This window comes from Doryrhamphus excisus, chromosome 1, assembly GCF_030265055.1.
Source record: "Doryrhamphus excisus isolate RoL2022-K1 chromosome 1, RoL_Dexc_1.0, whole genome shotgun sequence".
NCBI classification, from domain to species: Eukaryota; Metazoa; Chordata; class Actinopteri; order Syngnathiformes; family Syngnathidae; genus Doryrhamphus; species Doryrhamphus excisus.
This window is the reverse complement of record NC_080466.1, coordinates 13,822,490-13,848,273: the sequence shown is the minus strand read 5'-3', so window position 1 is coordinate 13,848,273 and position 25,784 is coordinate 13,822,490. Positions and strand designations below refer to the sequence as shown.

Sequence of the window (25,784 nt, the reverse complement as noted above, 5' to 3'; positions counted from 1 at the left end):
GATGCAAATGAAGGTGACGGCCATATTGCCCCCACCCCCGCCCCTCCGCACGCACAGCTTACCTGCGCGGCCCCATCATGCTTCACTCCGTCCCGGAGGAGGGGGTATCGCACCGGTACCGCTGTTCAACCACCACCTGGCCCCCCCCCACCGCCGCCGCCACCAGCAGCACCACGACCGGCCGCAACCGCTCAGCGTTCTCGGAGGGGGGCGGGATTAGCAGGGACGGCTAATCCCGGCCTGGAGCGGTTAGGTATGGAGGTAAGAGCGGCGCCCTGACGTCACCCAATCGGTCCAAGCGACAAGCTGTCCAGCGCGCACGCCCTCGATCAGCAGCGCCGCAAATCCCCTCCTGCACACACAAAACGCCGAGACCGTACCCGCCGCGGCAGAGCGAGGAAAGCCGCATGGTGCATGGTCTGTTCCCGGGTCAAACTGTGGCCAGCTAGTCTTTAGTCAAGTGGAAAAAGAAGTTAACCACACGGAAGCACTCTCAGAGGTGAAAACAAATGCACGCTTGGATGACAACGTGTTGCAAGGTCGCCGAGGCAGAACCGACCGCAAGGTCAATGGGTCATGTGGCCACCTGTTGCGAGGCAGATTTCACACCCTCCAGCCCAATAGAAAGACTCTCTCTGAATGACAGGAGGGACGACAGAAACACACAAAAACGCTCTTACGACTTTCTCTTCATTTTGCAGTCAGTGGGGGCGGGCACTGCCCAACTTGTCTCAAAGGCAAAACTTTTTCTATGAAACCACAACTTGAAAGAACATCCAGAGCACAAACCCAAAACACATCAAACACAGCACCTTTTGTACCTTTTACGACAACGTTTCCATGCCAAACATTAGTGCAAATATTATGTTACTCTTGCAGTCACTTCACTTCATTGTTAGCCACACCCCCACGTCCTGGATCAGGTAGGGCACTGCCAAACTTGCCCCTCCAGCAAAACCACTTCACTGTTTCAAGGTCACACACACAACTCGGACAACTCTCCAACTTTAAAGGAAGCCCAAACCAAAAAGACCCTTTTTATTCCTCTCACGACGACGTTGCCATGCCAATCTGGGGCAGACACCATGCTGCCCCACAAAGCAACAGAAAGGACAAGAAGAGGTGGTATGGTCAGACAAAGGCACACTTCTGATGGAAATAGAAATATTATGAGTTGATGTTACCTTTGAAGTCAGGTGACGCAGCGCCATGTCCTGGATCAGGTGGGGCACTGCCCAACTTGCCTCTACAGCCAAAAAAACGACTTCACTACTTCAAGGTCCCAAACTACTGGCACATCGGCACGCTGAATGATGTCCACAGTCCAAACGCACTCAATACCACGCACTACGATGTTTCCATGGCAACCTGGGACACAGGCTACGCTGCCCTACAAAGCTAGAGAAAGGACAAGGATAGTCGGCATAAAGGCACTCCGACGACGTAAAATGAAAAACACGGCTGCTCGTGCTTTGGAAGCCACAGTGCCATCTTCTGGACCAAGTGGGGCACGGCAGCAAGTGCCCCTCATGCCAAACGGGCACTGCTTTACCGTCATACGGCGTCCAACAGACATGAGCGCTAGACGGACGTCTTTGGCGGTTTTTCCTCAACACTAAACTTTTGATTGTCGATGTCATCGAGAAAATCCACCTCATCGGCAAAAATGAAACAAGATCCTTGGACATGACTCCTGGCTGCAGGCGTTGGTGTCCTACTTGAAACCTTATCGATCCACGCGTCCCTGAATGCACCACAGCCGCATTTACATCACACACACACACACACTCCAGATGTATAAGTGCTGTGGTTTGCACATAAGGCCAGCGTCCGCAATAAGGTCAATATTCATACGTCTGCACATTATTCACTTTCTCTTCATTTTACACATTTTTTCCAATCCATAATCGTTAACAGATGACGCTTTAAAAAAAGCAAAGTCATCCCAAAATGTCAATCAAGTATAATGGTCACGTATAATATTAAAAATAGAAATAACAACACCTGGAGTGTTGTGTGTCTATTAAGTCACATGACTTGTCCAACATCACGAGCTTGATCATGACGGCGTCACGTGGTTGGTTAGCAACTGCGCTAACTGACACTCACATTTTATGCTAGCTTAGCATTATTGGTAAAAATAAGAACCCAACACTGACGCAATGTTTCTCTAAAGTGTTGCAAATAAGTGAGGGACATATTTGAGACATATTTTTTCACGTTTGGCTCTAGGGACTCATTTTGCGTCATGAAAAAGTCGCTCTTTGGATAATGGAGGACATTTAAAGGCATGAGTGATCGTCAGCTCACTAGTGCCCCCCATAGGATGTAAGCCGCCATGACAGCTGTCCCATTAGACTGCAGACCGGGTGGGGCGATACTGCACATTTTGGTATCAGTCCGATACCAAGTACTTGAAAAATAACAATATCATTACGCGTGTGTGGATTTGATACTGACACAAGTCTTGGTGTCAATCAAAAATTATGATATTACATTTGGGTGTCATTTTTAATAGCATGTCTCTTACCCAAGGCTAAAGAAAGTCCATCAATGATATTGATGACAATATGCTAATAGTAGCAGCAGTGTGGCTAATAGGCTATGCGGCCTATCGATCTGCCGAGTCGGCATCCTGGCTGAAACTCGCTGATTCAGCGTTGCATGGTAAAAAAGTGGGGTGGGGGGCTTTAAAACAAAGTCTTACTTTTCATATATACTACACATACTATTGCAAATAAAAACTAAATGATGAATCATTCCTAGAGGGATATTCCAAAATGACAACTTGATTTGTTGATTTCTTTGTTTCTCTTCATATCGGGACTTGAAAATGTTTTTTACAACTAGATGCTACTAAAATAATATTTTCCCTCCTCACATTTCAACTTCATTCTTTAAAGTTTATTCTAAAATTGCTACTACTCTTTATTTTTTCCCTTTTAATATTTTGACTTTATTTTTGTAAAATTATTGACAATTTGTCAATTTTTTTAAAATATTTTGACTTTGTTGTGGAAGATTGTTGATTTTTTTAAATATTTTTACTTTATTTTGTAAAATTGTTGCTATTTTGTTCCTTAATATTTTGACTTATTTTTTTTTAGTTATTGCTATTTTTTCTATTTTTTCAATTTTTTCTTAATATTTTAATTTATTTTCATAAAATTATTGATAATTTTTAATTTTTTTCCTTAATATTTTGTATTACTTCTTATTTTTGTAAAATTACTGCTGTTTTCCATAAAAAAACTTCATTCATTTTGATTTTCATAATATTCGACTTGAATATTTCAACATTATGCAATAAAAACATGATTTTTCCTCATATTCCATTTTTCTATTCCATGATACAGTATTTGTGTAATGTGCCGTGGGCCAATAAGCGGGCGGCACTTTGGACCCCCCCGGGTGATGAAACACACACACACATACACAAAGTTTGGCAACATAAAGAGGAAGTTTTATTGTTTAGAATCTTCTAGAAGTACAAGATTGAACAGCGATACATTCAGTAATTATCCTCCGTACGACCGAGGTGCACACGGACACGCACACAAACGCACCGTGGGAATCTTCACCTTGCAGAGGAAGTTCCTTCCAGGGTGTGTGTGTGTGTGTGTGTGTGTGTTGCTGTTAATACACGAGGATATAGTATATTACTATTTTACTGTGTTTACGTTTATAGTATTTGTATTTATAGTATTTTCCCATCTTATCTGTTCTTTTCAGTCTTGTGTGCACGTGCGCAACAAAAGGATGAGGAGGAGGAGCCTCTCATTGGTTATACAGGCAGTCGCCATGGTTACAGGTCACATTAAAAGGACAAAGTACGGTACGGTAATCCCTCACGACCAAAGAAAAAACTAACTACTTCCTGTGTCTGTCAGTGTGCGGAATATCGGAGGTGAGGTGGAAAGAAGGAAAGGAGAGAAGGAAAGACACAAAAAGACAGTGGGGGGGTGGGGGTGAAGTGGGGGGTGGGGGGGTTCGTGCTTAGAAGTTGAGCGTCTCTGACATCATCTTCCACCAGTCCATCAGCTCCTCCCTCTCCTCCTCCTTCCTCTCCATCAGAGACTCCAGCTCAAAGTCCACCTGAGCAAAGGAAGACCAGGAAGTGGGTCATCCCGAGGACGCATCCCACGTGTGAACAGGACTTACCCTGGTGGCGGGGCTGTGAGGGACCGCCACCTTCTTGATGACGGTCAGGTATCCCGGGGCGGAGGCGGCCACCTTGTAGTTCCCGGGAGGCAGCAGGCGCCAGTAGTCGCCGTCTTTGGCTGAGAAAAACAGCGACAACGCCATCAGTCCAAACGCCCAAACACTCCCGTCTTTGCTTGTTTCAACTGTGTCTTTGTTTAAAGGAAAATTCTGCACTCCAGTTACAGGAATAAACTCAAATTATCAGGTGGAAAAATTCCCGTGGGGACAAAAGCTGCGTTTTGAGGTGATAGGTTGGGAGGAAAAGGTTTGGGCTTTTGACAGCAGTTCCGTCTCCGTCCACAAGATGGAGCCATTTATCCAAGCTGACCTGGATGGCTTCAACCTCGGCAGCCAACTTCTTGGGGGGGCATTATCAATTCCATACAACTTTAGTAATCCTCTGGGGAATTCAGGTTCCATACTAGACAGTCACAGCAAATAGCTCCCTAAAATAATAATCATAACAATAATAATCATAATAATAATAATGTCAAACTAATCTCTTATGGGCCGAGTGGTTAGTGGTTACTATGCAGTATATAGCGTGTGTTGTACTGAGTACTACTGCAAGTACTATGATAGAATATGTCACCTGTGGTGATGTCATGGTCAATTCCCTCCACAGCGATGGTGGCGTTGGTGATGGCGTTGCCCTGCAGGTCTCGAACAAAGCCCTTGACGCCACGATGCACCTGCACACACACGTGCACACACACACACACGTGCACACGCGGTTAAGCTAACAGAGCGTAGCGTTCCCAAAGACACGCCAGCATTCCCGGCGCCGACCTGCTGGATGTAGTTGACCAGCGAGTCGCGGTTCTGGTCCCAGTAGGTCTTCAGCGAGTCCTCGCCGGGGAATTTGTCGCAGCTGAGCTCCAGCGTGATCTCGAAACAGTTGCTGCTCAGATAGTTGAAGTCCTGCATCCCTGCAACGCAACACACGTGACCGTCCTTGGCAGCATTCCGTAACATTGGCGCCACCTGGCGGCCGCTGTGCGCATTGCACAGGCCCGCCACCACAGTCCATCAGGGTCTGGATGGCATTCAGCTACACTAGCACTAGCTAGTACAAGCTGCTTTTTGCAGTACTACTTGTACAATACTGGCACAGTACTCACCCCCCGGCACGCTGTACCAGGCGCCCCCGTTGGTGATGCCGTCCGTGAAGCTGGAGTCGTCGTCGTTCTGGCGGCAGGGCGCTCGCTGAGGGTCGGACATGACGGGGTTGTAAACGGAGTACGCCTTCGCCAGGGACTTGAACATGGCGTCGTCAGGGCTGGCGCTGTACTCGTGGGCGGAGCCTGAAGGGTGAACACACCGTGGTTGGTTACGGTATTCCTCCTGGACGATGAACACTAGGTGTGTGTGTGTGTGTCTACCAGTGCGGGTCTCATCGTAAGGGTAGTTGGCCACCACGTCTCCACCATGGAGGTTAGCAGACAGGACGAAGGGGATCTCCATGATCCAGTGGATCACCGCCTTGGTCTCGGGGGCCAGCTGCAACACACACACACACACACAGCTGTAGTGTACACGTTTGGTATAAACCATAAGAAGAAATACTGCATCCACCATCACAGATATCACAGCAATACTTCATATCTAATAAACATCATGACACCTAAATACTTCATACTTACACCACACGCTTCAATATATCCCTACTTATACTATATATACTACTACTACTACTACTACTACTACTCCAAGGACTACTACTGCTGCTGCTGCTGCTCTTACTACTACTACAACTACCCTACTTCATTATATACTACTACTACTAGTACTATTACTACTACTACGACTACTTCTTGTACTACTACTACTACTACTACTCCATGGACTACTACTGCTGCTGCTGCTGCTCTTACTACTACTACAACTACCCTACTTCATTATATACTACTACTAGTACTATTACCACTACTATGACTACTTCTTGTACTCCTACTATTACTACTACTTGTAGTACTACTACTCCTGATACTACTACTACTACTACTACTACTACTTGTAGTACTACTACTCCTGCTACTACTACTACTACTATTGCTGCAGCTACTACTACTATTACTACTATCCAAGGACTACTACAACTACTACTATTATTATTACTACTACTACTACTACTAGTATTGCTTGTACTACCAGTCCTGCTACTACTCCAAGGACTACTACAAGTATTACTGCTGCTGCTTTACTACTTCAACTACTACTTCTACTACTGCCTGCCTGTAGTACCACTATTACTGCTACTACTACTGCTGCTGCTGCTAATATTGGCACTACTATTCCAAGGACTACTACTACTACTGTTGTTGCTGCTGTACTTCTACTCTTAGTACTACCACTACCACTGCCAGCACTACAACTGGTACTGCTGCTGCCTGTAGTACCATCACTACTGCTGCTAGTACTGCTGCTTTTGCTGCTAGCACCACTGCTAATACTAATACTAGTAGTGTGCAGGCAGTAGTACCTTCGTGTTGTCATCCACAGATTTCTTGATGTTCTGCAGCAGGTGGTTGTTGGCCCCGCCCTCCCGCTGGTTGAGGTAGATGATTCTGTCCAGGTCGGGGAAGTTGCGGTTCAGGTCCACCCCCTGGGCGTTGGTGCGGCCCACAAACCAGTCCTTGATCTCTCCGGGCTGCCGGAACAAAACCACCATGGAGGCCACGTCAGCGGGCCGTACCAACTCAGGTCCCCCCCCCCCCCCCCCCCAGCTCACCTGCGAGGCGGCTTTCTCGAAGCCGTCGGGGTTCATGGACGGCATGAGGTGGATGCGCGTGTCGTGCAGGAGGTCCACCACGGTCCGGTTGCCCTGCTGGTACTGGTTGCACAGGTACTGGGCCAGGTAGACCAGCAGCTCCCTGCCCACCGCCTCATTGCCGTGCATGTTGGCGATGTACTTGAACTCCGGCTCTCCTGTCAATCACAATCAACTTGCCGTAAGTCATAAAAAAAAGGTTATTGTTTGGAAAATGAGTTATGTAAAAGGTTAGAGAATAAGTCCAAATATTATGGCTTTGGATGCAAGTTCACGTTGTGGTTGCCAGTCGGGATTCTCTCCACACGCACGCTCATTTGAATATGCAGCCTGTGGGTGGGGCCTGGTCTTTCAACATGGCGGAGCTCAGCACATCTGGCACACAGTTATTTTTACACCCTGCTGTGCGTGAACACTCCACTGCTGCTAACCGCTTCAAGACCACACGTGCACACACACACACGCACACACACGCACACACACACACACACAGCTGTAGGGTTGGTTTCCTGCCTGCACGTGTAGATGTTTAATGCAGGTCTTTGGTCTAAGTCCTCATTTGTAAAGCCGATGTTGCCCATGGAATATCATCCATAATCATTTTATGACAATCCATCATGGCGGCTCATTGGTTCCACACCCAACCCCGAGGCGTCCATTTCTGCAAAGTAGGATTCCTTCTTCATAAATGCCTTATTTTTAAACTTAGGGGCATACACAAACCTGTTTAGCATGCTTTTTAACATCATTAGAGCTCTCTAGTCATGAAATAACACCCCTATAGTCCTCAGTGGTGGTCGTCTTGGCAGAGCAGCACCAAAACAAAAGCCTTTTCCCTCAGATAATGCATGTCGTTCGGCCGAGTGGTCTGTAAGCTAGGACACCAGCTAGGTCCGTACGGTCCTACTGAAACTCACGTAGGGTGCTCCTCCCGTTCCAATATGTTCACGTCAGGCCTACAAAATAAAAGACGGCTTTTAAAGCGCACACAGAGCTACACAAAACTGCTGGATGCTTCCAATGCAGCTACTGCCATCCATCATCAGGAGGTTGCCTCCAGCCACACGCACCCGCCAACTGCTACAATTCATCGACTGGAGAAGTTTTGAAAATAACAATAATCATTTTTTTTTTAATTGTCAAAGCCTTTTTTACCGTTTAGCTTTTGGATTTGGTTCAACCTTTCCACCTGGAAGCTCATCTTTTACTGGCCGCCATTTTTGGAGCCAACCAGACAAGAGACGCCTAAACATGGCTGAACGATGCGGGGCGGCAGATGGCCGCTGAGCGACAGATGCATCAGCTCAGGGCCGCCGCGCCCGATCAGACGGAGGCCGTCCGAGCGCGAGCTCAGTGCGCTAAGCCGATCTGTTGCCACAGCAACTGCTATTTCCGCCACCGCCTAAAGGCCGAGCGGCGCAAGCGCCTTGAAGGCAGCGTCAATGTCACTCCTGGCTTTTTTATTATTCCTCACGTGGGGGGAGGAGGGGGGTGGGGACTATCCAAACATCAGTGGCAATGCACCCATGACTCACGGACTGTACTACTAGGGGACTACTGCAAAGTATGCACACTACTGCACTTTGTTTTTTACAGTATTCCCTCGTTTAGGGCGGTTCATTGATTCGGGACCCCACCGTGATACATTAATTTCCATATTCCTTATTTAGAAATGACATATTTTTGTAGAGAGAGCAAATACACCTTCTAAATACGCTTTGAACATGATTAGAGCCCTGTAGACATGAAATAGCACCCCTATAGTCACTCTTACACCCCTATTACCTAATATAGTAGACATAGTAAGAGGAAATTAGACAAATAAGACATAGAAAACCCGTTTACCACATTCTAAATATTCTCTTTAACATGATTAGAGCCCTCTAGATTGGAAATAGCACCCCCATAGTCACCTTGACACTCCTATTACCCAATATAGTTGACATATTGAAAAAATAAGACACAGAAAACCTATTTACCACCTTCTAAATATGCTATTTGACACAATTAGAGCCCTGTACACATGAAATAACACCCCTATAGTCACCTTTACTCTCCTATTACCCAATATAGTAGACATAGTAAGAGGAAATTAGACAAATAAGACAGAAAACCTATGTACCACATTCTAAATATGCTATTTAACATAATTAGAGCCCTCTAGACATGATATAACACCCCTATAGTCACCCTTACACCCCTATTACCCAATATAGTAGACATAGTAAGAGGAAATGAGACATAAATACGACCCATGCGTATCGTCTGGAGGTGTCGGGCAGGAAGTGACATCAGGGGTTCAGAATTGAGTTTTAGCTAGATCCCGGCCAAAACCGTAGCCTGTGTTCATATCAATGTTATGATTTAGGGATTTTTAATTTGGGTCAACACTTAATGAATTGGACCCTAAGTTCTTTTTTAAAGGTAGATTTGACTTTTAGATTTGGCGGAACCCGTTTAAATAAAATGCTACAACTTTTTTATTTTTTATTTTTTTTAGATTTGGCGCAGTCCTTTGTTTTGAAACAATCTGCCACCAGATCAGACGTCCAGATTTGGTGCAGCGTTTTAACCCTTTAGACAGCTGGCACCGTCACATAGCTAGGCTGGGACTAACAACAGCAGCATCCACCAGCATCCACTGCAGCCCATCCACCTGCAAAATGGCGGCTTCGCACGGCTGACGTTCAGCTCGGCTTCTTTCTGTCATTTTGGGATGAAATCTTTCCCATCCTTCCACCCGGCTGCCGTGAGGACCAGGACACACCTGCCCCTGCCTCCCCATCCCACCCAACGCCAGCCACTCGAATATGCGCAAAAAGGGTTCACGTCACGACGCAAGGTGCACCGAAACCATCCAAGTTTGATTGAGAAATCTGTAAATAAAAACCCACGGGCCGACCTGGTTCGTGTGTGCCGGGGTTGTCGGACATCTCCAGGACCAGCATCTCCCGGCCCTCGAAGCTCTCCCCGATGGTGTAGATGCGGGTGACCGTGGGACACTGCAGCCACACGGACACCAGCGCCTTCCGCAGCTCGTCGTAGCGGTGGTACTCGAACGACATCTCGCCGTCGGCGCCCCGGGCCGCGGACACCAGCACCGCCCCGAGCAGGGCGGCCAGAAGCAGCGTCTTCATGGCGATGGCGTCTGCGTTAAAAAAACGGGAAATGAAAACCAAAAGAGGCGTTTGTGCTCTTTAAAATGTCCAAAGCCTTCTCTCTCTCTCCCTGCGTCTATAATTCAATGTCTTCTCTTCCCAACCAGGATGCGTACCTGGGCGAATCCGCGCAGTGTAAAGCTCGGCTCGGAGAGTCGCGCTTCCGGTGGGTGCTGTCACAATAAGAGCAACTTCCTCTAAGACGCTTCAAATACTGTACACACGCAGTGACACGGTTTACTAGTCACTGCGAAAGATCAATAAATAATTGAATAAATAAGGTTTGGGACGTCTCTGGATTTGACAAGAGGGGGCAAAAGTGGAGCAACCAGACCAACGGAAGTGACATGGTGACTTTTTGGCTTTGTAACACTTGGAAACTTTAAACTATATTACGGTTATTACTCTACATCGCATTCAATGTTTACAAAAGACTGGAAATTGGTTGCCTATGAAAACAGATATGCTACATTTGTCTAGGACTAAATAATCTTTGTTGGGTACCAAACATGTACAGTACATCAGATCTATTGTAGATTATTACATATCATATCTACCAACATCTACGATCAATTGACCACTCCAAATTGCCCATAGGTATGAATGGTTGTTTGTCTATATGTGGCCTGTGATTGGCTGGCCACCAGTCCAGGGTCAGCTGGGATGGGCTCCAGCATACCCCCACCCTCGTGAGGATAAGCGGCATAGAAGATGGATGGATGGATCTACTTTAATTTGTTAGATTTCATTGTTGCCAAAAATGTACATGGTGGGTGGGGGTTAAAAAGCCGTAAATGTAGCACTTCCACACGGGATGGGAGGATAACTTTTGTGTGCCATGCCATGGCTGACTTGTGTTAAGGTAATGTCACGTAAGCTAATGTCTCAATAATCTATCGTGCCATAACTGCCGCCTAGTGGCCACAATAGTACATATCACTTGTATTTCCTTATAAGTCTACCACAGCCATCATTGAAGTAATGAAGTTCTGAAAAAACGATATACAATCGACAAGTCAGTCTCAATAGTAAGATACCTAATGGCATGCCCATTTATGGGCATCTGCTTACCTGCTTCCTGTCCGGTAGCTGCTGCTGCATGTGGGCTCGATGCAGCAGGGGGCGTGGAGGAAAAGCTAGCATGTTGTCCAATCACAGCAGCATTACAAGACAAGGACTTTATCAAACACGTTTATTCCCACATGAAAACACACCAAACAAATCCAAGATGGCTGATCACCACAAAGACGATGAAAAAAAGGCAGTGCTGTAAAGTGCAGAGTCTATAGAGTTTCTTGTATGTGTTCTTCCTCACTTAAAGACCAAATAAAGTAGCAAAAGAAGAATATAGAGGTTTTTATTGGAGTCTGCTGCTGCCTACAGAAGACCTTCCATCCAGATCCTCTTCTTTACTGCTCCTTCTTGTGCAAATACTTGTTGTACTGGCTGTCAGTCTTCAGCAGCTTGTCCCACCAGGTGAAGGTGGAGGCGTAGTTGCCCACAAAGTTCATGTGGTGGAAGTCGTGGAAGCGGGAGCCGGCGTAGAACGGGAGCAGGTGCAGCGGGTTGATTGGGATGTCGTAGCCACTGAGGGCGGACCAAGGAAGAACATTTGACGCCGGCTTTTCTTTAATGCATGTCTTGTTTCATCACACAGACACCGGACACAACATCTGGCACACCTGGCCAATCTACTCCTGTGTACAGTGTTCCCTCGTTACTGTGGGGGATAGGTTACCAAAATAGCCAACCGTGGTCGTTTAGCATCATTACACGTTTTAAGGCTTTTCTCAGACAGGCATTAACAGGTCCTCTCTCTTCTTCAAACACTCTCAAAGTTCACATTTCCTTTGAATTTTACCAAACTACGTACTTGGCTGGTGACTCACTGAGTTCGAGGGTCAGACTTGGCCTGTAACGGCGTTTGTGTGGTGTGAAATTGTTTTTATAAAGCACTAAAAGAAATCAGCCAAAGAGCGAAGTGCAGTCGAGCGAGGGAACACTGTACTTGCAACACTTGACATCATTTTTCTAATCAGAGTCAATCCTCCACAATAAATAAATCTTCATCATATTTGATCAAATCCCAGCTTGGAAGGTAATGCTAATATGTATTATTCTTAAAAATATAATACAAAAAGTTAAAAGTCAACTATATCTTCATGTAATGTAATGGTTTTCTTTAGGCGCTCTATAAAGGAATAATGCATTCTGCAATAATAATGCGTTCTCTGCCGCCCCCTAGTGGTCAACACCACGCATTAGACAGCATAATCTTAATAATAATGAAGCGCTTCATCGCCATGTTTTCTTGTCTTTCTGGTCACGCCATGAATATTTGTGCTGTTTCCCACCTACCTGTGCACGTCAATGGTCTCCAGCAGACGGAAAGCCACCCAGGCCCACAGGAAGAAGACGTGGTTGCAGAAGATCATGATGCCGATGAAGAAACCGGCCCCGAGGATGAGCGTCTCGGCAGGATGGGCGTACTCCGCCTGCATGCCGAACGGCGCCTGGCGGAAGAGAGAGGGCGGAACCGTCACCTGATGTGACACTGATGTGTCTCATGTGGCTGGCTGGGTCAACTCACCGTGAACTCGTGGTGGACTTTGTGGATGTACTTGTAGATCCTGCGGTGGTGGAGCAGCCGATGGAGGAAGTAGTGCCACGTGTCTTCCACCACCGCGCAGCCCAAACACTGGGCCAGGATGTACGGCCTGCGCACCACATATCATATCATGTCTCACATCATGGTCACCGGTATGTCCATTCACACACCACATCATGGTCACACCTGTATGTCCACTCATGTGCATGCATCATTGTCTCACCTGTATGTCCATTCACATATCACATCATGATCTCACCTGTATGTCCATTCACGTACACACAACACATCATGGTCATACTGGTATGGCCATTTACACACACACACACACACATCATGGCCACACTGGTATGTCCATTCACTCACACACACACACACACATCATGGTCATACTGGTATGTCCATTCAAGCACACACACATCATGGTCACACTGGTATGTCCTTTCACATACATGCATCATTGTCTCACCTGAATGTCCATTCACACATCACATCATGATCTCACCTGTATGTCCCTTCACGTACACACAACTCATCATGGTCACACTGGTATGTCCATTCAAGCACACACATCATGGTCACAACGGTATGTCCATTCACATACACATGTAATAGTCACACTGATATGTCCATCCACATACACACATCTGTCTATCCATTCATGGCACACAGTGTAGACACCTAATGGTATCACCAGTAACAAGTCACCTACACACACACGTCTATCCATTCACATACAGCTAATGAAACGTGCAGTCTGTCCATTCTACATACAGGTAATGGAACCAGCAGCCTGTCCATTCATGACACTGACCAGCGCGGCATGGAGTCCCAGTCGTAGGGGATGTTGAAGAATTCGGTGAAGTAGTACGTGCCACAGATGAGAGGTAGCTGGATGCAGAAATGGTTGAAGAGCAACATCTTGAAACATCTCCACTGGTTCTCCCACGTTTCTGGTTTGTCCTGCACATTCCAACAGGTGAGATCCCGGCACAGGAGACACAAACAACAACATTCCGTATCTTCACGTGCACACACCTGCTGGATCTTGTACTTCTGCATGAAGGGCATGAACTGGAAGAGGAAGCCGGGCAGGCAGAATAGGAAGTAGATGAGCTCGTGCACCACCAGGGAGCCCCAGGTGGCGATCTGGAACTTGGTGTAGTTGTCCAGCATGTAGGCCCAGGCGTGCTTCAGTGACGGCTGCAGGGGGTTCCCCGGCAGGACGGCGTCCACGTACTCCGCTGCCAGGTAGGCCGAGCTCAAGATGTCCGCCGTGCTGTTGGCTTCCATGATGGATGAGGCGGGGCTGGGGTCTGATGACTGCTAAGCACATCCATTTAGAAACCTTTCAACAACGTGCGGCGTAAAGTACACAGCAGAACACGAGTAAGATATCTGGCCAGACATGCATAGTACTAACATTGTTATCGCAGCGTTTACTTGCCGTGATAAGTTAATTCACTCTGGACACACTCGGGACAAAGATTACCAAAAAGGGAAGGAATACTTCACTTCATGTATAATGACTACTAGTTAACCGTAATTGTCATTGAAGTACCCCATACTATACCCACACTCATATTTATAGATCAAAAGTTGAGTGTAACACAACTGTTTTGATTTTGGCCCAGCTGTGTCGCAGTTAATTGTCTCCCCGGTGAAACACCGTTCCGTTTCCACGTACTCCCTGCAATGTGGTCGCGTACCTCTAGGGGTACGCGTAGCCCTAGTTGGGGATCTGTGCTCTATGACACAATAAATTGCGTTAAAGTCCTGAAAAGCAGCTCGAACTTTGGACAAACACAATGTAAGCTGACTTAAAACTTGCTTAAACTTAGCTCAGCCTTTCAACCTTCAATTGAACCATTCGAGCTATTTAATACTAATTATTATGTCTGAATGTCCATTTATACGTTAATATTTAACTTTATTAGCCATTTTGGCTTTTTCGTACAACCAACGGGTGGTAACACTGTACAGTTTACACCTAAGGAGGCACATTAAAGACTTATTTCCTTTAGGCTTCAAATAGGAAACACACTTTTTAACTTGTTAGCTAACTGTTAGTACATTAGCCGTATCAAACTACTCACCTCAGCACGAGCTCGGGGCCGTGTAAGACCTGACCGTGGCCTCGCGCGTGAAGTACTCTAGCATCGGACATCGTGATTGGCCAGCGGGAGAGGAGACTGACGTCAGGGCGGAGAGAGGCTTCTCCGATTGGCTGAAGGAATGGAGCGACGATAGTGAGACTGGGGGTCTCCACAGCAACAGCCAATCAGAGGCCAGCGTGGCAGAACAACTGGGGGCGGTTCCTCCTGGTAAAGGTACTTTTTTTGGACCGATGTTTTGTTTTGTAATATTGGATAAATAAATTATATATTTATATACAATATATTTTAACATATTAAATAATGTAAAAATATAAATACATATAAAAAAACACTATACAAAGAACACAATCCATTTAAATAGTTTACTGATTTGGCAAAGTTTTAAAAACGGATCACTTGTCTTGTCATTTCACAGCTTTTTAAAATACAAGAAGCATATCATTCATATTTATTAACGATATATAAAACATGTAATGAAACATATTCAAAGTCATTAGCCAACACGGACATTCCTCGATACACCGACAAGAAGAACACAGCAACACCAGTCACTAGGACAGCAAGTTTTCCACAGAACAAAAAAGAGCAATCATGAAGCAGGGCAACGTAAAAAGTGTCGACGTTTGGTCACTTTCCTGAAATAAAGAGAATGGCACATTCATAATATGTCAGTTCATAGGGGGTGAGCTCGGGGAGCATGCGGTGTTAATGTTCAGAGCAAACATGACTGCCCGCTAACAGTACAGCACTGATACATCCTCCAGCCCGCTATAGGCTGGCATGCGTTTGGGAACGTCTTGGTTAAGGCTTCTCCTCCCTCAGAGAAAATACGCTTGGGTGCCAAACACCACATAAAGCCTTCTGTAATTGGTCGGTGTGGCTGACCTCCAGCCCGGCGGCCCCATCGTGCCGCTAAAGGCATCAGAGACGGGTGGGAGGAAGCAGCCAGGGGATCCTGTCACATTCAGGCGCTCTCGTAAAAACAACACAAAAGGTCAGAGGCCACATGTATTGCATCCATGCAGAATGCACACGCACACACACACACACGCACACACACACACGCACACACACACACACGCACACACACCAGGCTCACGTTGGCAAGCAGTGAGGAACCTTGAAAGGCAAGCACACAAAAACACGGTGACCCCCGTGGCGATGAGACCAGCTAGTCCCGCCCCCTCCTGTTGTCAACACGATTCACGTTTAGTTACTGCAGTTTTACCAGCTTCCTGTCAGTAGTGATTCGCCGACACCACCGCTCCGCCCGTGACGGGTTAAAACACCACAGGCTCCACCTCCCCGACGGCCCCGGTAAGTGCAAAAAAACCCTTCACCGTCGTCATCATCACTAGCAACACCTCCAATCGTCTGGCACGTCAGCGCCCCGTGCGCCCCAAACGGAGGCGTTGGACAACCACAGATCCCAGATCAGAACTCGGCGGAATGCGTTTCAGCTTCTAACCGGTGGCAGACGTCGCCGGCAGTCATAAGGGCTTGTCGATCACCGTCACACCTGCGGATTTAAACAAATAATCAATCAACTGAGGCCACGCTGCCGTCAATCAATCAGCATCATCATGGGTAAGGCCACGCCCACCTGCATAACTGCGGCCCGTGCTCATGCAGCTGGGCAGCAGCGTCCATTTGTCCGAGTTGGGGTTGTAGAACTCCACCGAGGCCAGGTTGCAGCTGCCGTCATCGCCGCCCACCACGTAGAGCAGGTTGTTGATGGCGCACACGCCTGAAACGAGACCGCGTGGCAGTGCCCGCCTTCCAAAGTAAAACCCCACCCCCGGCTGCAGCGAGGCTCACCCGCATTGCGGCGACACATGTTCATGTCGGCCACCTGCCGCCAGCTGTTGGCGGTCGGGTCGTACACTTCGCAGCTTTTCCTCACCAGAGGGCCATCGTGGCCGCCCACGGCGTAGAGGAAGCCTTTCAGCACGCCCACGCCTGCAGACGACACGAGCATCGTGAAGGCCGTGTGGAATGTTTCCCGCTTCAACGAAACACACCTGCGCCGCTGCGTCGCGTGCCCATCTCGGCAATGTAGCTCCACGTGTTGCTTTTCGGGTTGTAGGCCTCGACCGTGCTCAGACACTGCCTGGTGGCGCCGTCGTAACCTCCCACCGCGTACAGGATGCCTGAACACACCACGCGTGGAAAGACTCAAGGACGCGGCTCGAACTTGCCGTCGTCCGATGAATCCACCGGATGACAGGAAGAGATGCGACAATGGCGATCCTCACCGTTCACGACGCCCACTCCCACGCTGCTACGCCGCGTACTCATGGGCAGCACGTGGAACCACTCGTCCGTCTTGGCGTTGTACGCTTCCACCGTGGCCAGCCCTGCCGAGACACGCGAAACATCTGAGCCCAAAGGAACTTACACCAGCACACGCAGACGAATAACATCAAATGCTGCTAGCTTAGCAGCGTGCTAGCTCCCCGCCGGGAAAGATTTAACTCATCAGAAAAAAATACGGACATTATGGCCACCTCACTTTTATGATGTATTGGATAAAACGAGGACAGGAAGGCCATGACAGGAAAAGCACTAAATGAATCCAGAGCCCCCATCCACCAGCAGCAGTCAGGGGAAGACGAAGCCCCCAAAAAGCCCCCACATTTTCCCGTGGTGCTCCCCACATAGCATCCGAATTTGGGGGCAAATGTAAGATGGATGAAAAAGGCTTCAAATAATAATAGAATAGTAGTCTCTCTCTGCAGGGTGGGAAAAGTTACATGGTGCCTTCAAGTACCGTCCAACAAAGTGGGACGAGTAAACGTTTGCATTAAACATGCAAACACTGCGGAATTTCAAACTGTATGTGATTTTTGGAATACAATAATGGCCCATATTTCCATGACGTTTGATGTAGCTATTTCCAAAGTCCAGGCCTTGTGGTATGGAGATGGTTCGGGAATTTTCTTCAAGGTTACATTTTTCTCCAATTTTCAGTTTGGTCCTACATTATTTTTATTCGGAGAAAGAAGAAATCCTAACCAATAACAAGGCTACAAACGTCTTGGTGATTAATTAGGACGGCGGTGGCTCGGAAGGTAGAGAAGGTCTACAGTTCAAGCCTGGCTCCCTCCACTGCTGTTGTAGTGTCCCTGGGCAGGACACTAAAAGATGACATCATCTTTAAAGACTGATGTCCCTCAAATCTGATCACTTGGCTAACTTCCTGGTAGCCATTTTGCCGTTTTTGTATGCCTTTTCTATGCCAGGAGTAACAAATAACACACACACACACACACAACATGGCGTCACCTGTGCTTCCGTCAAACCCCCCCACGGCGTAGAGCAGCCCGCTGAGCACGGCGGCCCCCAGCGTGGACCGGCGGTCCTGCATGCTGCTCACGCTGGTCCAGCGGTCCATCATGGGGTCGTAGCAGTCGACCGTGCGCACACGCAGGGAACCGTTGAAGCCCCCGACGGCGTAGACGCAACCGCCCACGTACACCACCCCTGGACAGGAAATATGAACCTTTATTTCAGGCTTAGCGTCCATGCTAAGCAGGAGTTTGCGTCCTCGTCTGCCTACCTGCTCTGCACCTCCTGGTGGGGAGCTCGGCCACCTGGTACCACCTCTGCTCCTCAAAGTCGTAGCACTCCACACTCCGGATGGCCTTGGGGGCTTGCCCCCCGACCACCACCATCACCTGGGGGAGGGGAGACGTTAGGCGAGCCATCCAAATGCGACAAGGACGTTTTTGGCATCGAACCTTGGGACAGCAGGCGGGGGTCCTCATGCGCGTACGCGCCGTCTTCATCAGTGCTCGCTGGTCAGCGGGCAGCAGGTGGTACTTCATGGCCTCGATCAGGTAGTCCTTGCAGGCGCTGCTGTTCTTAATCAGAGACTCCTCCTCCACCCGCTCACATGGAAGACACAGGAACCAATCAGACGTTGGCATTCTTCCAGTGCTCAACACCAAGGAAGCAGAAGCAGATGAAAAACGTCTTGTACTTGAATAACCGTATTCCCCGTTTCAAAAGTACATCTATGCTTTGTACAGTTAAAGGCTTTACAACGGCCACAGTTTGACCCCGGAACGGACCTTTTCCCTCCACACCACGTCCTGCGGGAAAACGGCTTTAAAAAGAGAAGGAGCATCCGTCCCGCAAGGGGGCGTACCTGCACCAGGTATTCTCTGGAGAGGAGGGGCAGGCGCACATGCTCCATCAGGTGAGCCAGGTGCTCCTGGCGGACATCTTTGTCGTGGTTGACCCAAGCGATGACGGATTCAAAGACCTGCAGAGGAACACGGTGAGAGCTGCGTGTGTCTTGGCGTGTCTAGTGGTGACGTGTCGTGTCGTGAGGTGACATGCGGTCCCACCTTCTCCTCCGTGGGAATGCTGAGTTTGTCGCTGGAGATGAGGCTGGAAACCTGCTCCATGCCCAGATTGAGGAACTCCTCGCTCCCCACCACCTCGGTGAAATGTTGCTCTGTGGGAAGGGAAAGAAAATGAAGCAAACATTAAACTCAAATAAAAAAAGACATTGTATTCAATATTTGTAATAAATATAATAAATATTACATGTGCATTTTGATATTCCAAATGCTAATATTATTAGCATAGAGTTATAAATATTTTTTTAAGTCATAATATTGTGAAGTTAATGGGAGAAAAGTTTTTTATTTTATTTTTATTGTATTTTTTTTTAATTTTTTTTCCTTATTATATTATAATATGGGAATAAAGTCAATTATTTTTCATAAACATAACACCAATTTTTAATACACAATGACAACATATGCGTATACTTTTTCATTGATTAAAGATGGTAATGACCAGCATAGAGTTCAAATATTAAAGAAAACAATATTTTTTTAAGTTGCAATGTTATGAAAATAAAGAAAACTCATTTTTGGGATATGATGTTATAAAATTCTGCGAATAAAGTCATATTGTGAAAAGAAAATGTGGGAACATTATTTAATAATATTATCTTTAATACCTTTAATACCTTATTTTTAATGTCATAATGACATGACATGTATATTTTTCATATGTTGAAATGTTTTCAAATAGATCTATTTTTTGTGGTAGTGGTAATGTTAATATATAATATAATAAGTGTTAATATTATGAAAAGAAACCAAAGTAAATCTTTTCAAGTCATGGGGCGGGGTGGGCGGGGCAGGGCGGGGTGGGCGGGGCACCTGCGTAGCTGTTGGCCTGCGTGAGGAGCTGCGAGCAGGCGTGCAGGTCGGCGAAGGCTCGTATGCCCAGACAGTTGGAGGGGTGGAGCTGAGAGCTCAGGAAGTCGCAGCACGCCTTCTTCACCTCGTTCAGCTGGAGGAGACCCGCGGCCGGCAGCAGAGCCTGCAGGGCAAAGCAGGAAGTCAAAGCTTGAGGAGACGGCGTGACTTGACTTGGCCAAAAGTCCTTTTCCTCTAATATTTCAAGTCTATGCTAGCAAAATGACATCTTTGACTTCAGTCTCGCAACAGTATGTTTTTTCCACAACTTAACTTTCCAAAAATGACAACTTCTTGAAAAAAGTAATTTTCGACAGTGAAATCCCAATATTTGATCCATTGTATTTTTCAAACGAGAAAGAAGAAGAGTACACGTCCTACCTGCACGTTGTCCTCAGTGACCTGCATCTCAGCCGTGTAGATGTAGTCCACCAGCAGCCCCAGCGTCCACCCGTCCATCTCCTTTATCCTCACTCGCTTGGCTCGGCTCTCCGCCATCTCTCCTGGCGCACAAGCAAACAAAACGTCCCATCCCGGTTTGGAAAGACAAGAGAAGAGGGGGTGTGGTGGGGTGGGGTGGGGTGGAGGGTACCCGTGAACATGGCGTGGAAGTAAGGGCTCCCGGCGGCCAGGACCACTCTGTGAGCGCCAATCTCCACGTCCTCCGCCACTATCGTCACATCGCACAGCAGGCTCTGGCTGGGGGCACATTTTGAGAGTGTGATAATTATGATAAGAAAATTGAAATAGTTCAAGAGTAGGGTGTACTGGAGCACCAAAGGGGCGCACGAGTGCTGCCGGCACCGGGGGAAAGACGTGACATTGCGAAGCAGGCGCATCAAACGTAAGGGAATCTGGGGCCTCTCCCTCGCTTTGTCTACCGCCAAGACGCCCGAGTGTCGTGTTAGCGCTGTAGCTACGGTACGCTACCGCTGCCGACACTTGGCCCCGCCCCCGCCCAGTCTTACCTGCGCAGTTCGTTCATGACTTTGAAAGCCTTCCTCATGTGGCGAGGGTTGAGCGTGACTGGACCTTGTCTCTCCACGCCGTCTTCTTTGTCCAGCGTGTGTGGACAAAGTCTGGTGCACCTGGGATTGTCACACACACACACACAGAGACACACACAGAGACACACACATAGACACACACAGACACACACAGACACACACAGACACACACACATAGCTACGTTTAGCTTCACTCTCCCCACCAGACCAAAGTTGTAGTATTTGTATCTACTGGCCGTTGAGTACAAGCCAAGCTAGTGGAGCACCGGTGCTACTTTTTTATGGTCATTTGTACAGCGCTACCTTGGGTAGGCGTGGCCCAACCAAGCAGTCATTCCTGCTTTCAACTGCAAGATGAAATTCAGGTTAGGAGATGCTAGTTAGCGGCAGGCATCGCCGAGGACAGCAACTAGGGGGCTTGTGTCAATGTCACCGTGGCTGAAGGCAACAATGGACGCGCTAGCTAGACACTGGGAAAGCATCTCATTGGTGCTATTGATGATGTATCGTGTCAAACTAAATGTTTCTTCCCCCCGTTTGAAATACTTTGGTGTAAATGGTACTACTACCTATTTATGTATGTGTACTGTACTGACTGAATGCAAACTGAAACCAGGAAAATGGAGAACACAGAAGCATACAAGCGTATTCAAGAGTCAAACTATGTTTGCTAGCATCAATGTGTACATGCTGGCAACGTTACCACAAATAGCACAAATCCTGTTTGATACAGGACTCTAAAGCCACCCCACATTTCAGGTATCAACTTAAGGGCGTAACGGTCACCCTTTGGCCACCCCAAATGAAACAATGGGGGCTCCGCCACTGTACCTTGATGCATACCATAAAGACATTACATTCCTGCTTATTATAGATAAAAACTGGCCATCAATTGGGACCTAAATACAAACTAAATCTCAATCAAATCAAATATTTTAATTGATTGACTAAAAATATTAAAACGTGATGCAGTGCACGTGTACAAGTACAACAATAACACACATTGTTACATTTCTATCTCCATTTACAACAAAGATTGTGGCTCTCGTGGGTGTACCTAATGTTGTGGCCACCGCTTACACTTCATTTTAGGACAAAAAAACAAACGCGTGTGTTGACGTTGCACGCGTGTCCCCAGGTGGCAATAAAGATGTCGAACAATGCAAAGAAACATGACAAATTCAATCGGGACATGCCAGAATGGGGGGGTTGGGGGGGGTTGCACCAATTAAAAAGCCGTGAAGGCTGCATGGTGACAGCGAGCACTTGTCACAGTGTCGACGTGTTGCGTTCAAACACATCACGTTGCTTCTGTTGCGCACAAAAACACACCCACGCAAACCCGGTTACACAGTTTCCACACAGCAAATATCCCGGCAACATGCTAATAACGCGGGATGCCATGCAAGCAGAACCCCCCCTCGCATCCCCCTCCCGTGTTGCCTGCCCAATGCGGCACCATCCGTCACCGCACGGACGCTTATTTGATTATTTCTTACTCACAGTGGATGACCGTCCATGATTCCGGTTGTATTCAAACTTGGCCCAGCGGCATGCACCATTCCATATCAACCGTCCTGTCTTTGTTTTCGGGGGGGTTAGCTGGTCCAGAAGCGGTGACACACACCGACGGCAGCCTGGCTCTACCCAGCGGGCTGCCTCATCTGAGCCCGACTGCAGTGACACTCCGGGCGGATGCAGCTGCCGCTAAGAGCCGGCTAGCCCGAGAGGAGCTGCTAGCAAGCTTGTATGCTAACCCTCCGAGGGAGCTGGAGGGGACGAAAGGAGAGTTTAACGTCCACGGCGTGGTGCTATCCTCGCTCCTGGGTGAGAGGACGGACACGGCGACATGTTATTTTTTCTCCAATTACTGCTTTAGACGCACACACAACAAGGACGCGTCGGCAAAGACGGTCCTCGCTGCCCCCAAGATGTTCGCCAAGGAAACGCTATCGCCCCCTGGCGATGGAAGACCGGAAGCACTGCAGCCGACCCTTCCCGGCCGCCGTACATGAGGGGAAACTGGGAATAACATTACAACCAAAAAAGCCAAAAATTATTTTTCTCCACTTTTCAACAGAGGCTTCTTAATTGAATGCCAGGAGAATTATTAACCACCTGTAGTGGTGAGCCAGTGGTATATATGTATATATGTATGTACCACGATGGCCACTAAAACCTCCAGATTTGGAGAATAAAGTCATTAATTTACGGGAACGACATGTGACGTCATACACGTGAGAGGGAACATTTCTTAGCTAATACACCGGTGTGATCTGTGGTGATTTTTGTGAGCTACATTGTTGAATTTTCCATAGGGGTGACCGCCATCACAGTGGAAAGTCAATAAATAAATAAATACATTTGAGGCATTGTGCTCATTTCATTAAAGAAATGAAAAGAACACATCAACAGTGAAAAAGAGAAGAAATGATGATTATCAGCGGTGCTCTCTGCAACCTTCATGTAAACACGAGGAAGACCACGGCCTCGTTATAAATCCCAGCAGCTGATAAATCCACTGGTGACAGAAAAGACAAAGAGAGCAGTCCACAGTGAAAACTTGCTTTTACAGTCAAAACACAGCTAAGAAATACTCTTGACGAAACTGGACATCGGTCGTGGCCTACCTTGGAGGCGCTGCAGCAGAGGGATAGTGATCATCTCAAGACCCGTGGCTGCCCAACTGTCCTAATGGCATCACATCTTGGACCTGGACTATTATACTCTATGTTTATATTTAACTGTCACATGTTAACCTCTCCACATCCATTGCAGCCTGGTCATCCTAGAAGGGGGATTCCCCCATCTGCGGTCCCTTCTCAAGGTTTCTTTTTCCCTAATGGGTTTTGAGTTTTTCCTTGCCCTGATGGGGGTTCAGATCAGGGGATGTCGTTTGTCGTCTATTGTCTGTCTTCTTCTGTTGCCTGCTTGTTAAGCCCTTTGAGGCTCTTTTGTGATTAAGGGCTATATAAATAAACTTGACTTGACTCTTCTTCTCTCCTTTGGCTTTTCCCTTCAGGGGTTGCCACAGCAAATCAACGGCCTCCATCCAACCCCTCTCCCACCAACTAAGAAATACTACATTAATACTACATAAACTACAAAACAGCAGTTGTGGTACAAAGCAGTGTAAGGATCATAATGATATTTTCCAAATATTCAGCATGGTTTTAATAGTCCTTCAAACAGTAGAGTACCATCTGAATCATTTGATGGCATAATCATGCGCAGGTGGTTACAGTTCCACTCCCGTCCTGCAGGTGGGGGTGTTGCACATTGCAAAGTAGGTGTCCAGTTTTGGGTTTTTAAAGCTCCCATTCACTCACTCATTTGGCTGGCAAGAAGAGTCCCGAATCCCAAACTCCACGTCAACAGAGTTCTTTTCTCCAGATGAACTGCGAAGCGCTCCTTCTGCTGGCTTAGTTTGGCTTCAAAGGGGCGGGAGGCAAACTAGCAGACGCCTGCTCCAGGAAGGCCAGCGGTCCCGGAGGCGGGAGGTCTGCGGGCTTGCGATGCTGTCCGCTCACGTCTTCCAGCACTTGTTGCCAGTGGTGCAGCTTGGACAGGTGCTTCTGAACCAGCATCTCCTTCCTCTGCAGCTCGTTGCGGAGCTCCGACACATCCTGGAGAGAGAAAGGTGACGCTTTTGGTCGCGTGAACAAAAGAGCCGCACCAAAACTGGCGGCGGCAAATGGCCATCATCACGTCGCTGGTACCTCTTTGACCACCTGCTCTGGTTTCTGCACAGATAGTTGAAGCCTTTTCTGCAGGAAGAAGCACTCCGTTTGCCGGGCCACGTCCAGGAACTTTTGGATGCACTGGTCCACACCTGTAAGCCGCACCCACAAAACCTTATTATGCTAAATGCAAGCACATCAGTGTCTTAGAAGAATATCAAACAGAGGTGTTCACGGACCGGTTCGGATCTCCTCCTGGTCGGTGCCGTTGACATAGTCTTGGCTGACCAACGATGCGAAACACGCCTGAAAAACGAATGTATGGAAAAGACGTCATCTTAGTCATTAGGTACACCTACAATATTAAATGTGGAGCAAATGTAACATCAAAATGACGGCCTGTTTTTAACAGATTCATTCATGCAATTACGTAATACTACTGCATCATGACAATTGAAGAATTTACATGAAAAAAAAAAAAACGAGGACACCGGAATCGCTTATTTTCCACAGTCTGACTTGCACCTGAAAGCAACGCTACTGTGAGGCATAAATTAAGACGTTCCTATAATAAAAAAACCTACAACTTGTAACTTTTAAAACTGACGTTTTAAATATGTACAAAGTAAATGCTATGTAACCACAATGGTATAAGTATAAAGACGTTCACCATCACCTGAAGGCAGACATGCTCATAACAGCTAGCATAAGCGGCTAAGGCAAGTTAGCCTATTAGCATCCCACCTCGAAGGACGCTTCCAGTTCATCTACCAGCGTGTTGCTTCCCTGGCTCCGGTTCGCCGTACCGGGGAATCCGGGTTGGCCCGGTCCACCCGCACCGGCCACGGGATGTGCAGTGGGCGGTTGTTGACCCGGGAACATCCCGCTCATGGACGACGCCATTACTCGTGCAGTTCCAACTTGCTAGCTGGTGAATGCGCATGCGCAGAGGAACCAGTAAAGGAGTCTGGTTTGGCGTCAAAGTAAACAATGTAAAGTAAACACTACATTTCAGTATAGCA

General features: G+C 47.5%; 5 protein-coding genes across 7 annotated transcripts in view; all 5 read right to left on the bottom strand.

Annotated features, from left to right (window-relative positions):
- Positions 1–207, bottom strand: part of tll1 (tolloid-like 1) — a 34,587-nt gene extending 34,380 nt beyond the window's left edge. The window contains exon 1 of the mRNA XM_058086708.1: positions 63–207. The gene's annotated coding sequence lies outside the window, so the exon portion shown is untranslated. The remainder of the gene's footprint in view (positions 1–62) is intronic.
- Positions 208–3,441: 3,234 nt separating this feature from the next.
- cpe (carboxypeptidase E) lies at positions 3,442–10,286 on the bottom strand. Its single transcript, XM_058091668.1, has 9 exons — positions 9,876–10,286; positions 6,935–7,131; positions 6,686–6,853; positions 5,586–5,703; positions 5,325–5,507; positions 4,993–5,132; positions 4,796–4,895; positions 4,162–4,280; positions 3,442–4,095 (listed from the first exon to the last, which is right to left on the bottom strand). The coding sequence occupies exons 1-9, from the start codon at positions 10,108–10,110 to the stop codon at positions 3,997–3,999; spliced, it is 1,359 nt and encodes a 452-aa protein (XP_057947651.1). The 5' UTR covers positions 10,111–10,286; the 3' UTR covers positions 3,442–3,996.
- Positions 10,287–11,306: 1,020 nt separating this feature from the next.
- Positions 11,307–14,955, bottom strand: msmo1 (methylsterol monooxygenase 1). Of its 3 annotated transcripts, none has more exons than XM_058077680.1 (6): positions 14,836–14,955; positions 13,778–14,065; positions 13,554–13,702; positions 12,722–12,848; positions 12,490–12,644; positions 11,307–11,718 (listed from the first exon to the last, which is right to left on the bottom strand). In XM_058077680.1, exons 2-6 carry the CDS (start codon positions 14,030–14,032, stop codon positions 11,541–11,543), a joined length of 864 nt encoding a protein of 287 aa, XP_057933663.1. In that variant the 5' UTR covers positions 14,033–14,065; positions 14,836–14,955; the 3' UTR covers positions 11,307–11,540. The 3 variants fall into 3 exon arrangements, with proteins under 3 accessions (XP_057933663.1, XP_057933683.1, XP_057933672.1); XM_058077700.1 differs by having other exon boundaries at positions 13,778–14,062; positions 14,836–14,954; XM_058077689.1 differs by lacking the exon at positions 14,836–14,955 and having other exon boundaries at positions 13,778–14,228.
- Positions 14,956–15,213: 258 nt separating this feature from the next.
- On the bottom strand, positions 15,214–23,900 carry klhl2 (kelch-like family member 2). Its single transcript, XM_058087347.1, has 16 exons — positions 23,713–23,900; positions 22,586–23,603; positions 21,044–21,163; positions 20,668–20,774; positions 20,457–20,578; positions 20,037–20,199; positions 19,209–19,318; positions 19,007–19,123; positions 18,597–18,746; positions 18,416–18,533; positions 18,142–18,339; positions 17,112–17,213; positions 16,878–17,006; positions 16,675–16,815; positions 16,460–16,603; positions 15,214–16,375 (listed from the first exon to the last, which is right to left on the bottom strand). The coding sequence occupies exons 2-16, from the start codon at positions 22,642–22,644 to the stop codon at positions 16,347–16,349; spliced, it is 1,809 nt and encodes a 602-aa protein (XP_057943330.1). The 5' UTR covers positions 22,645–23,603; positions 23,713–23,900; the 3' UTR covers positions 15,214–16,346.
- A 191-nt stretch (positions 23,901–24,091) lies between these two features.
- med28 (mediator complex subunit 28) lies at positions 24,092–25,710 on the bottom strand. The gene is made up of 4 exons (XM_058087362.1): positions 25,507–25,710; positions 25,002–25,068; positions 24,802–24,914; positions 24,092–24,708 (listed from the first exon to the last, which is right to left on the bottom strand). The coding sequence occupies exons 1-4, from the start codon at positions 25,663–25,665 to the stop codon at positions 24,505–24,507; spliced, it is 543 nt and encodes a 180-aa protein (XP_057943345.1). The 5' UTR covers positions 25,666–25,710; the 3' UTR covers positions 24,092–24,504.
- Positions 25,711–25,784: the final 74 nt, after the last annotated feature.

Bases quoted from the DNA above. Each gene is read 5' to 3' on its own strand.
- msmo1 (XM_058077680.1), bottom strand. From the start codon at position 14,032: ATGGAAGCCAACAGCACGGCGGACATCTTGAGCTCGGCCTACCTGGCA. The intron at 12,849-13,553 runs GTCAGTGTCATG...TGTGGTGCGCAG, and splicing joins TGGGACTCCATGCCGCGCTG to GCCGTACATCCTGGCCCAGT. The intron at 12,645-12,721 runs GTGAGTTGACCC...CTCTTCCGCCAG, and splicing joins AAGTCCACCACGAGTTCACG to GCGCCGTTCGGCATGCAGGC.
- cpe (XM_058091668.1), bottom strand. From the start codon at position 10,110: ATGAAGACGCTGCTTCTGGCCGCCCTGCTCGGGGCGGTGCTGGTGTCC. The intron at 6,854-6,934 runs GTGAGCTGGGGG...TTGTTCCGGCAG, and splicing joins TCGAGAAAGCCGCCTCGCAG to CCCGGAGAGATCAAGGACTG. The intron at 4,896-4,992 runs GTCGGCGCCGGG...GTGTGTGTGCAG, and splicing joins TGGTCAACTACATCCAGCAG to GTGCATCGTGGCGTCAAGGG.
- klhl2 (XM_058087347.1), bottom strand. From the start codon at position 22,644: ATGGTGCATGCCGCTGGGCCAAGTTTGAATACAACCGGAATCATGGAC. The intron at 21,164-22,585 runs GTGAGTAAGAAA...TGACAATCCCAG, and splicing joins ATCATGGACGGTCATCCACT to GTGCACCAGACTTTGTCCAC. The intron at 16,816-16,877 runs GTGTGTTTCGTT...TGTCGTCTGCAG, and splicing joins CACGCGACGCAGCGGCGCAG to GCGTGGGCGTGCTGAAAGGC.
- med28 (XM_058087362.1), bottom strand. From the start codon at position 25,665: ATGGCGTCGTCCATGAGCGGGATGTTCCCGGGTCAACAACCGCCCACT. The intron at 24,915-25,001 runs GTCCGTGAACAC...TGCGGCTTACAG, and splicing joins CCAGGAGGAGATCCGAACCG to GTGTGGACCAGTGCATCCAA. The intron at 24,709-24,801 runs GTACCAGCGACG...TTCTCTCTCCAG, and splicing joins CAGAGCAGGTGGTCAAAGAG to GATGTGTCGGAGCTCCGCAA.